The 17,998-nt window shown below is 38.3% G+C and overlaps 1 protein-coding gene across 1 annotated transcript in view; it reads left to right on the top strand.

Annotated features, from left to right (window-relative positions):
• Positions 1–17,998, top strand: part of SMAD4 (SMAD family member 4) — a 55,682-nt gene that overhangs the window by 3,982 nt on the left and 33,702 nt on the right. Inside the window, exons 2-4 of the mRNA XM_082853272.1 lie at positions 14,276–14,652; positions 15,531–15,705; positions 16,130–16,159. Coding sequence (XP_082709398.1) covers positions 14,404–14,652; positions 15,531–15,705; positions 16,130–16,159 — 454 coding nt within the window. The 5' untranslated portion in view covers positions 14,276–14,403. The remainder of the gene's footprint in view (positions 1–14,275; positions 14,653–15,530; positions 15,706–16,129; positions 16,160–17,998) is intronic.

The raw sequence follows: 17,998 nt of genomic DNA, 5'->3' as shown, positions 1-17,998 counted from the left end.
TTAACTTACACACTGTGAGACAGTTGCTCAACAAGCCCAACTAGTTAGCAGTTCTTTAGAGATCATCTAGAGGGGCATGTTCAGTTCTCCATTTATCAATGTATTACTTGAAGTAGTTCATAAGTGCTGGTCTACAAGTAGTTGCATCTGCGTCTCTGGAAGAGCTATTTAAAAAAAATAGAACAAAATATTCTTTGTCCCATTCCAAAACACACAGATTCAGGATGAGAATGGAGTGCAAGGAGGCATGGGAATCTGTATTGTTAAAAAAAAAAAAAGACCTCTTGATTTTAAAGCCTTTGGATATTTTAGTGTGCTTATCTTTATTGCTTCATTTGTTTTGATACAGTACAAGCTTTACTTTGCAATCATTGGTGCGCTGGAGTAATTTACTTAAAATTCATTGGGGTTCATCAAACCCCAATCTGCATGTTTAGAATGCAAATCTTATTTATGATGTCAAAAAAGAGACTTCTACTGAATATTTTGTCTTTGGTATGTAGTAAGGTATGATTTTTGTATCTTAATGTATGTAATTCAGGTCTTCTTCAAGTCAAAATGTATTTCTAAACGTTAAGACTGGATAAAGGTTATTTATCAGCGGTATTCACTAGTGAATTCTGGAGCATTTGATATCAGTATGTGGCCAGTCATTGAATCATCTGGTGAAAGGATTACTGTACGTAAGCACACTAGGTGCATCTGTGTCATAGAGGTCTCCTACCAAAACTAGTTGAAGGAAGAATTTTATGTGTGTAGATGTTGAAATTAGCAGCTGGCTAATAGTAAGAAAAATGGCATAACTTCTATGTAATTAATCTTTTAAATTAGTTTCATATATTCTTGACATTGCAATTTGTTTCACTATCTTTTTGGTAATTTGTAAAGTGAAGCATGTGGAGTAGCATAGACTACGTCAGTGCTTTGTAAAACTGACAACAACTCAGACTCCCAGGGTGCTTTTTAAAGGTAGGGTCCCACTCAATATATATTTAGTAGGCCTGAGCCTACTGCAGGGGGAAGTCTGATACAGCCCGTTTTGAAAGAATAAGCTAGATGACTTGATAGTCTCCTTCATTCAGAAGGTTTTATGAAATGTATTTTTCAGTTATTAAAATTCATCCTACTTCACAATCTTTTAAAACGGTATTTTCCAAAGTGTGGTCCACGGACTCTTGGGGGTCCCCATGACCCTTATCTTCTAGGGGTTCATGAAATCAAAATTATTCACATAATAAAACTGAGACATTATGTGCCCTTGTACTGTGTTGACATTTGCACTGATGGTAGGGAAGCAGTGGTGGGTAAACTGCTGGCACTTTATCTTGAGTCAAGGCAGTGGCACCAAACACACGTTAAGCATTTGAAAAAATGCCAGTTTCAGGGGCTTCCCTGGTGGCGCAGTGGTTGAGGGTCCGCCTGCCGATGCGGGGCACGCGGGTTCGTGCCCCAGTCCGGGGAGATCCCACATGCCGTGGAGCAGCTAGGCCTGTGAGCCATGGCCGCTGAGCCTGCGTGTCCGGAGCCTGTGCTCTGCGGCGGGAGAGGCCGCGACAGTGAGAGGCCCGCGTACCGCAAAAAAAAAAAAAAAAAAAAGAAAAAAAAGAAAAAATGCCAGTTTCACTTAAGAATATCCTTGGTGAAGCAGTAAAAAGTTTTAATTTTTAAAATATCTACCCTGGTGTGCATGTCTTTTCAGTATTCGGTGTGATTAAATGGAAGTGTGCATAAAGTTCTTCTGCAATCAGCGTACAAGGTTCATCTCTAGGAAAAGCACTTGTGTGATTGAGCTGCACGCTAAACTATCTGCTTTTTTTTTTTTTTTTTTTTTGCGGTACGCGGGCCTCTCACTGTTGTGGCCTCTTCCGTTGTGGAGCACAGGCTCCGGCCATGGTTTACGGGCCCAGCCGCTCCGCGGCATGTGGGATCTTCCCGGGCCGGGGTACGAACCCGTGTCCCCTGCATCGACAGGCGGACTCTCAACCACTGCGCCACCAGGGAAGCCCTAAACTATCTGCTTTTTTATTTTTACTTAAAAGAATGACTGATAGGTAAACTGTAGTTACTTAGACTTGGATGTTTGGCAGACATTTCCTTGAAAATAAGTGAAGTGAGCCTGCCACTCAAGGAAAATAACTATTTGTTGCCAATGATAAAAATATGATCTTTCAAGTGAAAATTAGATTTTTGGAAAACTAGTATCTGCCACCATGGGCTTGCCAGCTTCCCAGTACTTAAAGATTTTTCTGATGAGATTGGTGATGAGATTTAGCAATGTGATTTTTAAAAATACATTGTGTAAGGAAATGTATCAACATTGGGAAGGTCCGTATAAATCATTGAACCAGTGTTTTTCCAGATGACCAATGCATGATGTTACAAATCATGCATGGGTAGGAGATCCATTCAAAGCACAATATGGACCAATGGATTTTTATATAGCAGAGCCAAGAAGTTCACTGATACAGTTTCAGATTCCACATTGCAGCTAACCTTTAGGAATTGCCATTTGTTGCATTTTGGTGTTGGAATGAAAGAAGAATATCCATCATTATCTAAAAGGGCCATTAAAATAGTCTTTTCTTTTCCAATTATCTGTGTGAGGCATATTTTCTTCATAAGCGTTAACCAAAACAACATATCACAATGATTGGATGCAGAAGCAGATATGAGAATTCAGCTGGCTTCTCTTAAGCTGGACGTTAAAGAAATTTGCAAAAATGGAAAACAGTGTCACTCTGAATACTGACTTTTTAAAAATTTTTATTTATTTTATTTTTGGCTGCGTTGGGTCTTTACTGCTGTACGCGGGCTTTCTCTAGTTGCGGTGAGCGGGAGCTACTCTTCGTAGTGGTGCGCGGGCTTCTCACTTCGGTGGCCTCTCCTGTTGCAGAGCACGGGCTCTAGGTGCGCGGGCTTCAGTAGTTGTGGCACGTGAGCTCAGTAGTTGTGGCTCACGTGGGCTCAGTAGTTGTGACTCACGGGCTCTAGAGTGCAGGCTCAGTAGTTGTGGCGCACAGGCTTAGTTGCTCCATGGCATGTGGGATCTTCCCGGACCAGGGCTCGAACCCTGTCCCCCGCATTGGCAGGTGGATTCTTAACCACTGTGCCACCAGGGAAGCCCCTGAATACTGACTTTTTAATTTGTTTTAGAAAATAGTTATTTTTCATAAAATTTATTAATATGTAATGGGTTTATTATTTAAAATTAACTTAATAGAGTAAATAAACATTTGTTTTAATTTGTGATATGATAAATATTAATAGATGTAACTCATATAAACAAAGGCTATTTGGAATTCTCAATAATTAAGAATGTAGGTAAGTGGACTGGAGACCAGAGAGTTTGGCAACTGCTATTTTATTTTATTTATTATTTATTATTGTTCTTTTTAATATCTTTATTGGAGTATAATTGCTTTACAATGGTGTGTTAGTTTCTGCTTTATAACAAAGCGAATCAGTTATACATATACATATATCCCCATATCTCTTCCCTCTTGCGTCTCTCCCACCCACCCTCCCTATCCAACCCGTCTAGGGGGTCACAAACCACCGAGCTGATCTCCCTGTGCTATGCGGCTGCTTCCCACTAGCTATCTATTTTACATTCGGTAGTGTATTTATGTCCATGCCACTCTCTCACTTCGTCCCAGCTTACCCTTCCCCCTCCCCATGTCCTCAAGTCCATTCTCTAGTAGGTCTGCATCTTTATTCCCATCCTGCCCTTAGATTCTTCATGACTATTTTTTTTGGTTTTTTAGATTCCATATATATGTGTTAGCATATGGTATTGGTTTTTCTCTTTCTGACTTATTTCACTCTGTATAACAGACTCTAGGTCCCTCCACCTCACTACAAATAACTCAATTTCGTTTCTTTTTATGGCAGAGTAATATTCCATTGTATATATGTGCCACATCTTCTTTATCCATTCATCTGTTGATGGACCCTTAGGTTGCTTCCATGTCCTGGCTATTGTAAATAGAGCTGCAGTGAACACTGTGGTACATGACACTTTTTGAATTATGATTTTCTCAGGGTATATACCCAGTAGTGAGATTGCTGGGTCATATGGTAGTTCTATTGTTAGTTTTTAAGGAACCTCCATACTGTTTTCCATAGTGGCTGTATCAGTTTACATTCCCAGCAACAGTGCAAGAGGGTTCCCATTTCTCCACACCCTCTCCAGCATTTATTGTTTGTAGGTTTTTTGATGATGGCCATTCTGACTGATGTGAAGTGATAGCACGTTGTAGTTTTGATTTGCATTTCTCTAATGATTAGTGATGTTGAGCATCCTTTCATGTGTTCGTTGGCAATCTGTATATCTTCTTTGGAGAAATGTCTATTTAGGTCTTCTGCCCATTTTTGGATTGGGTTGTTTGTTTCTTTGATATTGAGCTACATGAGCTGCATGTAAATTTTGCAGATTAATCCTTTGTCAGTTGCTTCATTTGCAAATATTTTCTCCCATTCTGAGGGTTGTCTTTTCCTCTTGTTTATGGTTTCCTTTGTTGTGAAAAACCTTTTAGGTTTCATCAGTTCCCATTTGTTTATTTTTGTTTTTATTTCCATTTCTCTAGGAGGTAGGTCAAAAAGGATCTTGCTGTGATTTATGTCATAGAGTGTTCTGCCTGTGTTTTCCTCTAAGAGTTTTATAGTGTCTGGCCTTACAATTAGGTCTTTAATCCATTTTGAGTTTATTTTTGTGTATGGTGTTAGGGAGTGTTCTAATTTCATTCTTTTACATGTAGCTGTCCAGTTTTTCCAGCACCACTTATTGAAGAGGCTGTCTTTTCTCCACTGTATGTTCTTTCCTCCTTTATCAAAGACAAGGTGACCATATGTGTGTGGGTTTATCTTGGGGCTTTCTATCCTGTTCCGTTGATCTATATTTCTGTTTTTTGTGCCAGTACCATACTGTCTTGATTACTGTAGCTTTGTAGTATAGTCTGAAGTCAGGGAGCCTGACTCCTCCAGCTCTGTTTTTCATTTTCAACATTGCTTTGGCTATTTGGGGTCTCTTGTGTTCCCATACAAATTGTGAATTTGTTTCTTCTAGTTCTGTGAAAAATGCCAGTGGTAGTTTGATAGGGATTGCATTGAATCTATAGATTGCTTTGAGTAGTACAGTCATTTTCACAATGTTGATTCTTCCATTCCAAGAATATGGTATATCTCTCCATCTGTTTGTATCATCTTTATTTTTTATTTATTTTTTTGCATCTTTATTGGAGTATAATTGCTTTACAATGGTGTTACTTTCTGCTTTATAACAAAGTGAATAAGTTATACATATGTTCCCATATCTTTTCCCTCTTGTGTCTCCCTCCCTCCCTCCCACCCTCGCTATCCCACCCCTCCAGCAACTGCTATTTTAAAGTAACTCATTATCTGTTATTGAGAAGATTACAGGTTGGTTCCATTGTTTATATATGTGGTTTGTATTATATTGCTGCTGTTTCTGAGAATATTAACTCAGTTTTTTAAAAATTGAAGTATATGGTTGATTTACAATGTCGTGTTAGTTTTAGGTGTGCAGCACAGTGATTCAGATATGTATATATGGATGAGATATATAGATAATATATATATTCCTTTTCAGATTATTTTCCCCTTATAGGTTATTACATAATGTTGAGTGTAGTTCCTTGTGCTATACCGTAGGCCCTTGATTAGCTCAATTTTTGTTCAGTTATGTACTGGGAAATACGTAGCAGTCAAGTTAAGTAAAAAGGGAATTCATTGGCTTCGTCTGGAATCAGAGCTGGCCTCAGAGTGCTGGATCCAGCGTCACAAGAAGCCAGTATCATCAGGATTCTATCAAGTTAAGTAAAAAGGGAATTCATTGGCTTCGTCTGGAATCAGAGCTGGCCTCAGAGTGCTGGATCCAGGGTCACAAGAAGCCAGTATCATCAGGATTCTATCTCTTGGCTTTGCTTTGCTTTCTGTTAGTTTACGTCTCAGATAGGTGCCAGACTAACTACTCTCAGCTTCAAGTTCAAGCCCAGCAAAGAGCTCCCCCCCCACCTCTGTAGTTCCAAGAAAAGTCCTGGAGCTGTGTTATTAGCCTGACTTGGGTCCTCTCCCATCTTTGAAACAGCTAATGTACCTAAGAGGTAGCTCTGGTTAGTCAGGATTGGGATTGTCCCACCTGTCCAGATTGGGAAATCAGAGTACTGTTATAGAAGGGGAATTATATGCTGGCAGACAAAACACAGATGTCAACTAGAGGACTTTGTTGATTCTTCTTTTAACAACCTTTAATTTATTCATTCAGAAAAAATGTTAATCTTTAAATAAGATTATTTAAGGTGAAATTGCTGTACCAGTATGACATTTAAATCTAATCCCAATGGGTAAACAAGAAGCACATCTCTAAATTTGTCCCTGTAGTTCATCTTAAAAGTTACCACACAGAAAAAGTTCTTTTTGTTTTTTTGATTGTGTTATTCCCATCTCAGATCTTTATAATCATTAATACCTGCACATGTAATTCTTTATGCTCTTGGAAGTTCTCCTCCAATTGCACTTATTTTGACAATCTCAATCTAGGCTGTAACTTGTACTGCACGCAGTTGAACTAATCCTGTGCACCGACCCCTGCCCCCTGCCCCAGTTTGTAAGCCTATGCTTAGAATTTCTTTCTAGTGATACTCTTCACCAGGCCAGGCTTTTTTTTTTTTCTTCCTTGTTAAGCACTCTCAAATATTCCCCTTTTCTTTTTTTTTATTTTTGCGGTACACAGGCCTCTCACTGCTGTGGCCTCTCCGGTTGCGGAGCACAGGCTCCAGACACGCAGGCTCAGCGGCCATGGCTCACGGGCCTAGCTGCTCCGCGGCATGTGGGATCTTCCCTGACCGGGGCACGAACCCGTGGCCCCTGCATTGGCAGGCAGACTCTCAACCACTGCGCCACCAGGGAGGCCCACATATTCCCATATTTGATCCTTGACCAAAGTATCTATAACTTCTAGAAAATATACCTGTTTGTTTCACATAGTGTAGTCAGTAATCCAAAAGTAAACATACATCCAAGAAATAAAAAAATGTCAACATTCATTAAAGTTTATGAATTTCCGTGAGAGCCTCTCAGGTCAGTACTCAGCCTTTTTAATTTTAGAGAGTATTTTAATTATTTTGGCTTTGTAGTCCATGAGTTGCTTTTAGACCTATGGTCAACTTCAGGTGACAGCTTATGTTTAACAGCAAGGCTAGAGACAAAACACAAAATAGGTAGATATAAGAACAAACCTCTTTTCCTTTTGCTGACTTCCTGCCTCCAGTTACCCCATCGCCGTGGGATGGCTTGTTCTATTACAGCGATTTTATCTAATACCTCTGTGTTGGAGACTTTCAAGTAACCTTAACTTCTCTAATGAGCCCTTCAAACTCAGCATATTTAAAGCTGAATTTGTTACTTAATCTCTTTTAAATCTTTTCTTCTTTCTTTATCATTCTGTTAACCTATCTAGGAAATAGGCCATCTTTTGACTCTCTTCTTTTTACTCCTTATACTTAGTTGACTAAAAAATCTAGTCTGTTCTACCTAGAAACGTCTTACTGGTTCCCCTTTTGTTTCCATTGCCCATGCCCCTAATCTAGGCCCTGTCACTCTTCTGATCACTGTTTCTTGACTGGTCTTCTGTTCCTCTTTGCAAAGCTCTTCTCCATGCTCTCACTATAGTTTTCTTTCTAATACAGATCTAATTCTGTTATTCCTCTCCCTCTACCAGAAACCTGCTCTAGACAAAACATCTGCACTCTTGTCCCTCTGCTTTTTCCTATGATTTTCCTTCAGCCTGGCAAATTCTTATTCACATGTGGTAGTTGTAAGTACTCTCCCGTCCATATTCTGATGGCTCTTTTCTGGCATATGGTTAATATTTACTTCTCTGTGTCCCTCCCCCACCTTGAAATTAGGCATGGCCCTGGGTTCTCAGCTTGGGCACCAGTGACATTTGGGGCCTGATCATCCTTTGTTGGAGGGGCTGTCCTGTATGTTGTAGGATGTTTAGCAGCGGCCCTGGCCTCCACCCACTAGATACCAGCGTACTGCTCTGCCTTCCACCTCCCCCTTCCAGTTGTGGCAGTCAGCATTGTTTCTAGACATTGCCAAATGTCCCTGGAGGGACAGAGTTGCCCTGGTTGAGAACCACTGGCATGGCCGTGTGACTTGGTCCATCCATTGTGAACAGAAGTGATAGTCAACGTTTAAAAGCCAGTGCATGAGTTACCTATCTTTTCCCCTGCCATTTAAGGACATATGTAGAAATGGAGACTTTGTTAGCCTAATCCATGAGAGATGACAATGAGCAGTGATGGATAGTGCTGTTATGGGCATGTATCTGTGATTGACATATAGTTTATGCAGAAAACAAACCTTTGTTTTAGGCTACTGATATTTGGGAGTTGGTTGTCACTGTGACATAGACTAGCTTAGCCTGACTGTTACATCATGCTAAGACTTAGCTTACCTGTGGATTTTCCATGCATTCCTATTTCCAGATCACTTTAATTCCTACCTCTTTTAGGCATCTGTTACTTAGTGTAATGATATGTTGGATCGTCTGGATCAGTGGTTCTCAGTGGAGTAAGTACTGCCTCTTTAAGAGATGTTGTGGAAGTTACTGGGCGGGGCTTTGGTGCGGGGTGGGGGTGGGGGGCGGCTAGGGATGCCATCCTGCACGTGAGAGACTGTGAAGAATTTTTTGCATACCACAACACTTTTAAGTGCCCAGAATATTCATGTAGGAGGAAAACGTATAATTAGCCTAGAACCTAACTCCATGTTAATATATATTCAGTTTTTGGAAATTAAGTTTCTCTTAATTCATCTCTTTTTTTGTTTTTTATTTTTTTTTAATTATTATTATTTTTTTATTTTATTTTTTTTTTTGCGGTACGCGGGCCTCACTGTTGTGGCCCCTCCCGTTGCAGAGCACAGGCTCCGGACGCGGACGCGCAGGCCCAGCGGCCATGGCTCACGGGCCCAGCCGCTCCGCGGCATGTGGGGTCTTCCCGGACCGGGGCACGAACCCGTGTCCCCTGCATCGGCAGGCAGACTCTCAACCACTGCACCACCAGGGAAGCCCTGTTTGTTTTTTAAATTAATTTTTATTGGAGTATAGGTGATTTACAATGCTGTATTAGTTTCTCCTGTACAGCAAAGTGAATCAGTTATACATATACATATATCCACTCTTTTAGATTCTTTTCCCATATAGGTCATTACAGAGTACTGAATAGAGTTTCCTGTGCTATACAGTAGGTTCTTATTAGTTATCTATTTTATATATGTATAGTAGTGTGTACATGTCAATCCCATTAATTCAGTTTAATTGAAGTTTTTTTGTTTGGAACTTTATTGACAGTTAACTATTTTGGAAAATCCACCTCACCAACTGCAATGCCATTGTGCCAAAACAACACACCTGTCTTGGAAGGTCTGAATTTGTAGTTGTCATGTTTATGGTGATTTACTGTATCAGTTCAGGCATCCAACCTCTTTATTATACTTTCTGATTTTGTTGATATGCCTGAGCATTTTTATTGAGCTACACACTTCATTATATATTAATCTTTTCCCCCTTTATATTATAATTAGGGCATTGTTAAAAATTTTTAAAAAGCGTAAATAGGTTAGAACTTTGTTTATGGAGAGCTAATGGGGTGATATAAATTATTTGTTATAAAAATGGGGTGGGGCTTCCCTGGTGGCGCAGTGGTTGAGAGTCCACCTGCCGATTCAGGGGACGCGGGTTCGTGCCCCGGTCCGGGAAGATCCCGCGTGCCACGGAGCGGCTGGGCCCGTGAGCCATGGCCGCTGAGCCTGCGCGTCCGGAGCCTGTGCTCTGCAACGGGAGGGGCCACAACAGTGAGAGGCCCGCGTACCGCAAAAAAAAAAAAAAGGGGGTATTCTCAAAAGCAGGGGTCCCCAACCCCCTGGGCCGCACAGCAGGAGGTAAGTGGCAGGTGAGGGTGGGTAGCTTCATCTGCCGCTCTCCATCGCCTCTCCATCGCTCGCATTACAGCCTGAACCATTCCCTCCCCTCCCCCGTGCATGGAAAAATTGTTTTCCACGAAACCGGTCCCTGGTGCCAAAAAGGTTGGGGAGGGCTGCTGGGTAGAGTTGAGAACCACTTTCTGATTATGTGCTACTTGTTTTTTTTATCTGTAGTGCTTTGCTCCTAGCGGATACAGTGTTTGCTGAATTGGCCAATTTATGGTCCCCAGATTGCTTTTATATCCTGTTGCATTTGATCACCATAGCCAGTCTATAAACTTGGCAAGGCAGATATTGTTTCCATTTTATAGATAAGAGAATTGAAAGAGATGTTAACTTGCCTAATCATGCTGCTAGAGCTTTGATTAGAATATATAATTTTGTTTATACCAGTCCAGTGCCCTTGTCTACTATCATTCCATACCACTCTTTACAAAATTATAATCTAGAGCTGTTTAATGTAGAACAACACCTATATACCCCTGCGGGTATTATTTTTTATACAAGGAACTTTTTTTTTTTTTATTACAAGGAACTTTTAAATTATGTTTCAGGCACTTGTGGTCATAGGAATATTTCCACTAGTGTTCAAAGAAATGTGCAATTAAAACAGTTTCTGAGAAACTGTTAGGGCCAAAAATAGCTTACATTTTAGAGATGATAACATCCAACAGGGAGATTGTGATGAAATAGTTACAAACACTTTAATTACATTATAAATTGGAACAAATCTTTTGGAATATAATATCAGAAAACGATTTCAACGACATAAGCATTTGCATTCTTCAAAATTTGTTGCAAGGAAATGACACCAAATAAAAAAGCTGTAGTCAACTTGCAAGCATTTGCCTGGTATATGAAAGGAACTGTGCACTGTACTAGGAATTTTTAAGATGGGAAGGTGTTGCTGTTTTTTTCTAAACTTCCGGCAACAGGGTGTGAAACAAATACATAATCAAACAACTATAATATAATGTGTTGTAATTGGGGTGTGTTTTTAATTTGATGGAGGCATCAGGTAATATACTAGGGTACATAGTAAACACACCAGGGAAGTAATTCTCCTTCAGGATTGTGGGGAGAGGAGACTGTGTTAGGGGAAACTCTTGGAGAAATTGAGACATTTAAGCTGCACTTTGAAGGATGGCTAGGACTTCACCAAGTAGATAAAATAGGACTGGATATTTTAGGCAAAAGAAATAGCCTGAGCATGAATCTGAAAGCACATGCAGAAATGCATTCATTTAACAATAAGAAACGGTTATATGTCCTAGGAATTGGGCATATAATGATGACTAAGACGAGTACAGTCCCTGTCCCTGAAAGCTTTTGAAGTCTAGAAATTATAATTTTGAGGTTGGCATTCTGAGATTTCAAACTGGTGATTCTCTTGGGCCAGATGTGAGTTGAAGGTGTGTTTGGTTTGGCATACACAGTGGTTGCTCTTTCTCCTTCCTTCCTTCCCTTTCCCTACAGGTGTGTTGCCAATACTTATTTTTGACATATAAATAGGCATTGAAGATGTGGCAGCTCAAATGCCACTTCTGCCGGAAGTGAGTAGCAGCTATTCACTTTATTTATTTATTTGGCTGTGCCGGGTCTTAGTTGTGGCATTCGGGATCTTTTTTAGTTGTGGCATGTGGGATCTAGTTCCCCTGACCAGGGATCGAACCTGGGCCCCCTGCATTGATTTTTTTGTCAAATTTTCTTTGACAAATTCTAATAGGAGAAAATGCAGAAAAATACATAATGTGTTTTAGGAAAATCTCTTTTTAAAACAATTAAACATTTTAGTATTCAGAGAGTAGCTGCTTTTTACTAAACATTAATGTAGATTTTTCACTTTGTATGCTCTCCTTTTAATCCATGTTCAGAGAGAATTTAAGTAACTTAATTTGTCCCACTACTTAGTGTGAGAGCTGGGATTCTAATCCAGATCTCTAACTCCAAAACCTACCAGGCAGGTAATCTTTGGTTATCTGGAAAGTGTACCCTCAGCATGTGGGCAAGTGGTTAAGTATTCAAAGGTATAAGAAAAACTGCTTTTTCTCTGCCTAGGGCAGGCGTTTATGTAAAACAGATAACAATAGAGGGGAACACGTGTTAAATAGCAAGTGATATAAATTTAAAGGAAGCCCAAAACTACAGCAGTGTCTGGTAGAATAGAAATTGATAGAAATGACTAAGATAAAGAATCATGTAACTTTGTGAGAGAATGTAGGGGGTAGTCAAAGAAAGAGGTAGGTCAAAGATGATTTACCAAGCTTTCCAACGCTGGGTAATTGAGTGGAGTTTAAGCTGTACAAGTAAAGGTCGTCAGAAGAGGAACAGGTTTTGGTAGGGACTGATGAGTTAGTTTTATTAATTTGGTCGTGGAGGGTAGGCTTTTAAAATTCAAGTAAATAACCAAAGAAAATAAAAGCAAAATAAGCATGGAATGCAACACCATCAACAAACAAATGAAAAACAACCTGGCATAAGTACAGCCTCCACTCCTGCTTTATCTCATTTATTCTTAGGCTGATGGCCTTTTCTTATTCCATGTGAGATTTTGAGGTTAGATAAGTTAGTTTGTGTTATGAATGTTGAATGGATTTTTAATTAATATTCATTTTCTATATTTTAATTTTTTTGAAAATAATTTACCCTGTTGCTTTTATGGGTAAAATCTTTTGAGGAATTTAGTGGTCTCTCTTTTTTAAAAATAACTTTATTGATATATAATTCACATACTATAAAATTCACTCTTTTAGAGTGTATGATTTGATGGTTTTCACTATAGTGACAGAGTTGTACAACCATCCATTTTAGAACATTTTCATCACTCCCAAAAGAAACTCCATACCCATTAGCAGTCACTCCTCCTCCCCCCCACCAGCCTTCGGCAACCACTAATCTACTTTTTGTTTTGGTCATTTGCCTGTTCTGAATATTTTATATAAATGGGATTATACAACACGTGGCCTTTTGTGACTGGCTTCTTTCACCTAACATGTTTTCCAGGTTCATCCATGTTGAAGCAAATATCAGTACTTCATTCATTTTTATGACTGGATAATATTGCATTGTATAGACATACTCATTTATACATCCGTCAGTTGAGGGGCATTTGGATTATATTTACTTTATGGCTATTATAAGATACTGCTGTGAACATAGGTTTCTGGTAATTTTGGGTGGAATTACTAAGGGTGGGATTGCTGGGTTATATGGTAACTCCGTGTTTAACATTTCGAGGAATTGTCAGACTACTTTCCAAGGTGGCTGTACCATTTTGCAGTCCCACCAGCAACATATGAGGGTTCCATTTTCTCCGCTTTCTGGCCAATACTTTTTTTAAAAAAAATATTTATTTATTGGCTGTGTTGGACCTTAGTTGCGGCACGCGGGATCTTTCGTTGCAGTGAGTGGGCTTTTCGTTGTGGCATGCAGGCTTCTCTCTAGCTGTGAAGCGGGCTCCAGAGCGTGTGGTCTCTGTAGTTGTGGCACTTGAGCTCTCTAGTTGTGGCGTGCACGCTTAGTTGCCCTGCAGCATGTGGGATCTTAGTTCCCCGACCAGGGATTGAACCGGTGTCCCCTGCATTGCAAGACGGATTCTTAACCACTGGACCACTAGGGAAGTCCCTCGCCAGTACTTTTTTTGTCTATTCTTTTGATTTATCCAACCTAGTGGATGTGAAGTGGTATCTCTTTGTAGTTTCGATTTGCAATTCAGTAATGACTAATGATACTGAGTACCTTTCATGTGCTTATTGGCCATTCTTCTTTGGAGAAATGAGTATTAGAATCCTTTGCCCATTTAAAAATTATTCATCTTTCTTTTGTTGTCAGTGGTCTCATATAACAAAGTTGTGTGTTGTTAACTGATAAACAGTATTTGGTACCAGGTGATGGTGAATTTTTCATGTGTAGTGATAGACTTTTAGGTTTAGCTAGTTGTTGATCAAGAATATTTTAAAGTGCTGGTCTTCATAAGTAATCTTTTTAAGAAGTTGTGTTAAGATTTTACTTTAGGGTGTAGTACAGTCGACAAGACTTGATTGAACATACTTCTATAATAATGAGAAGGCCTAACTTTAACATTTTGGGAATGTCAAAAACAGCAACATTTTAATTAAGTCATTTAAAATGCTAAGCACCACATTTTAATTACGTCCATTCAGTCTTTGACTTAACTGGAGCAATTCCATCTTTTCCCAAGAAATTGAATCTAGTTTGTGAAATGTGTTCTAATATCTGTCTCTCTCTTTTTTTTTTTTTTTTTTAGGTTATCCTGAATACCACATGTCTAATAATTTTCATTGCAACGTCAGCCGTTGTTTTTCACTGCCTCCAAAAGATCAAAATTGCTCCGGAAATTGGAAACATATTTGATTTAAAAGAAATAACTAACAAATGGACAATATGTCTATTACGAATACACCAACAAGTAATGATGCCTGTCTGAGCATTGTACATAGTTTGATGTGCCATAGACAAGGTGGAGAGAGTGAAACATTTGCAAAAAGAGCAATTGAAAGTTTGGTAAAGAAACTGAAGGAGAAAAAAGATGAATTGGATTCTTTAATAACAGCTATAACTACAAATGGAGCTCACCCTAGCAAATGTGTTACCATACAGAGAACATTGGATGGAAGGCTTCAGGTTAGTCTTTTTCTAGAGGCTTTTCTGTATCTTCGGTAGTGGCAGATTTTTACAAATTCTTTTTTCCTCTTAAGTTACTATGGGAAATCTAATGCTTGCTCTGTCTCTTTAGATATCATAGTACATCCTGTACCAGTACATATTATGGGAATATATGGAAGAATGTATCTTTCATACAACAGAGATATAGCTTAAAAGTTTTTAAATGTTTTGACTAAAAAAAAATGTTGTGTAGAAAATTTGGAAAATAAAAATAAAAATCAGAAGAAAAGCCACATCTTTAGTAACTTGGTATTCATCCTTGTATCTTTTTTTTTTTTTTTTTGGTATTATATGCACATTTAAAAAACTGAGTTATACTCAGTTCTTTTATAATTTAGAAATCTGATATTGTATGTTTGGTACTTTTCATATGAAAAACAATCCAGAAAAATTCAAGCATACTTTTAACACTTGCGGGGTTAAAAACTTACATTTACAAATTTTCTTTACCTTTTATTTTCACTGATCAGATTTTTCATATAGAACTACATAATACATCTCCTGTATTTAATAGTTTTAAAGAAACATATAGAAAGCTTATATTGTTAGATTTAAAATTTTTATTTCTAGATTTTAGGCACGGTTTCTTCTTCAAACTCGTACTTTTTTTTGCATTTTTAAAACCTGAGCATAAGCCTTGAAATCATACCTAAGTTTATTGCTTTGTGACCACGGCCAAGTAAGTTATTTTGAGCTTTAGTTTTTCTCATTTAAGAAATGGGGATTATAATACTGACTCTGTAGGACTGTAAGGATTAAATGAGAACATATAAAGTGCCTTGTATAACGTGTGCTGTATAACTGATGCTCAATAAATGTTCATTTATTTTTCTTAGGTGGCTGGTCGGAAAGGATTTCCTCATGTGATCTATGCCCGTCTCTGGAGGTGGCCTGATCTTCACAAAAACGAATTAAAACATGTTAAATATTGTCAGTATGCATTTGACTTAAAATGTGATAGTGTCTGTGTGAATCCATATCACTATGAACGAGTTGTATCACCTGGAATTGGTAAGTAGACTTTGCTTTTATGCTTAGAAGCACAAAGGGAAAGGATCTCAATAGTGTTTTAATTTTTCTGAGTTAAATTACAGATTTGGAGATAGCCCAGGACTTCAACTAAGGTTAAAGAATCAGACATTTTTAATGAAATACAAATATTTAAATTTGAATTCAGAACAAACTTGTATTTTGACTGCTAAAACTAAGTATGCATAGTTGATATTTTGCCCACTTAGAACATTGTTTTTGAAAAATAAGATGGAAAGCATTTATGCATTGTTAGATAGCATTTATACTACTATTCTTGAATTGAAATTGTTCATGGAGTTTTTGAATCCCTGGCTTAAATTTACGTTATGTTATTTTAAATATAATGGAAATTATTTTCATGCTAATGATTGTTTTATTTTCTTTTCCCCTTTAAAAATTTAAGATCTCTCAGGATTAACACTGCAGAGTAATGGTAGGTAATTCGTTTCTTGTAACTTTCTCTTTTCTTTTACCCCATCCTCTTTATTCTTTATTGACCCAGAACTAGTTTGTGTGGGCGCTGGTAACATTGACAAGAAAAAAACTTACTGCTTTGGAAATGTAGATTTGGGGGGGGAATTCATCAGCATTTAAAACTGGATTTAAATAGGCTGTTGGCTCTTTGGCTTTGAACTGCTGTTTATGACCGAAAGTAGTCTAAAAAATATGATAGGGGAACATAAAACATACAAAAGAAGAATAGTTTTTGAATTGGTAAAAACTGGCTATTTTGGAAGAAAATCTCACAGAGCCAGTTTATTTTTTTATTGTTTTGAAAATCCTCGAAGTATTTATTTTAATTTAAATGGGTATAAATAACCTCTGATAATTTAGAATCATGTGTAATATAGTTTAAAAACACCAAAATTGTCATTTTTCTTCATTTCAGCCTAACTTATTTTTATGAATGGTAATTTTATGAAGGTTAAAACTGTGTACTATATTAATTTTTTTGTCTTGTTACATTTTGAGTAAATAAAACAAGGCTACTTTAAAGTATCTGCCAATCACAGATATTCTAATCCTATTTTTAAAAGGAAAGAGTGTTTTGAGGTGGGGAAATGTAACATATGGGAGGTGTTTTTTGTGTGTAATATTTGAGAACAGAGGTCTCTTAAAACTTTAGCTCTGTTTCTTGGAACATGTTAATGAACTGAAATTTCTGTAAGAACTAATTAATTTGCAGAGAAATTCTGATAAAAGAGCCACTGTCATCTTAGTAAGGTGTGCCATTGTTTTGAAGGCAAATTAGTGGCTCAGCACCTCTTTTGTTGCAGAATCTTAAGAGATGGGCCAGAAATATCTGACATTAAAATTTAGGAAGAACATGGAAGTCTACTTGTTTTTATTCTCCACTTCTCTTCCATGTCAGTAATAATAAAGGAAGACTCTAGTGCCTTTTCATACTTGTTAAGGGTTAGTTGGTTTCTGAGAACAGTGGGCTGATAAGGGAAGCTGTTGTGGTGGTCTGAGAAGGGTAGCTTTAAGATTGATTGGGTAAAACCCCGTCTCTTCACCACACAGACGTTGATATCATATCACCTCTTTTTGAAAGTAAACACCCTTCAGATTTTCACCATTCTTCATCTGTGTTTTTGGAGAATGAAAGCTTTTAGCTCAGTGGGTGTTAGGGGTTGGGCAGCTGTAGTGATAACTATATCAGAATCTTCCTAGGGGCGTGGTTGTGAGGAGATCTGATTCTGAAGACTCATTACACTGCTTCCTGTCCTAAAATACTGCTGTTAGGAGTACCTGTTATTGATGGGCTTGTGTGGGTTGATAGCCCCTTTTAGTTGTTCTAGCCCTATATTCAGCCTTATGGATCCCCCTAGTGGTGGCTATGTAAAGGCTGGCTTCAGTGACTTCTTTCCTCAGAAGACAACAGGTGTTTCTCACAGGGCCTTTTAGATTTGGACAAAGAAATAATATAAGGCCAGGTAGTTAAAAGTTAAGCAAATTCCTTCACTTTTGAGTTGGGATCTTGGTGGTAATCATTTCCAGCCTGTCTCATCTCTCTCGTGAAACTTTCCATAAGCACATTGACTTGTGTGTTGATTTTAACAAATATTTAATGAGCATGTATTGCCTGGTACTGTGTTAGGTTCCAGGGACGATAAGATAAATAAGGTATGTTTTTTCCCCTTGAGGGAGCTCATAGTCTAGTGGAGGAAAGAAAAGGTAAATAAGACAGTGACAGTACCATCAGACAAGCTGTGACCTGCTTGCTGGTGGTAATAAAGAACAGAGACCTAGGATGAGCTCAGTGTCTTCA

This window comes from Leucopleurus acutus (assembly GCF_964270905.1).
Source record: "Leucopleurus acutus genome assembly, chromosome: 13".
Lineage (NCBI taxonomy): Eukaryota > Metazoa > Chordata > Mammalia > Artiodactyla > Delphinidae > Leucopleurus > Leucopleurus acutus.
Note: the sequence above shows the minus strand (reverse complement) of the source record. Positions and strands in the feature narration are given on the sequence as shown.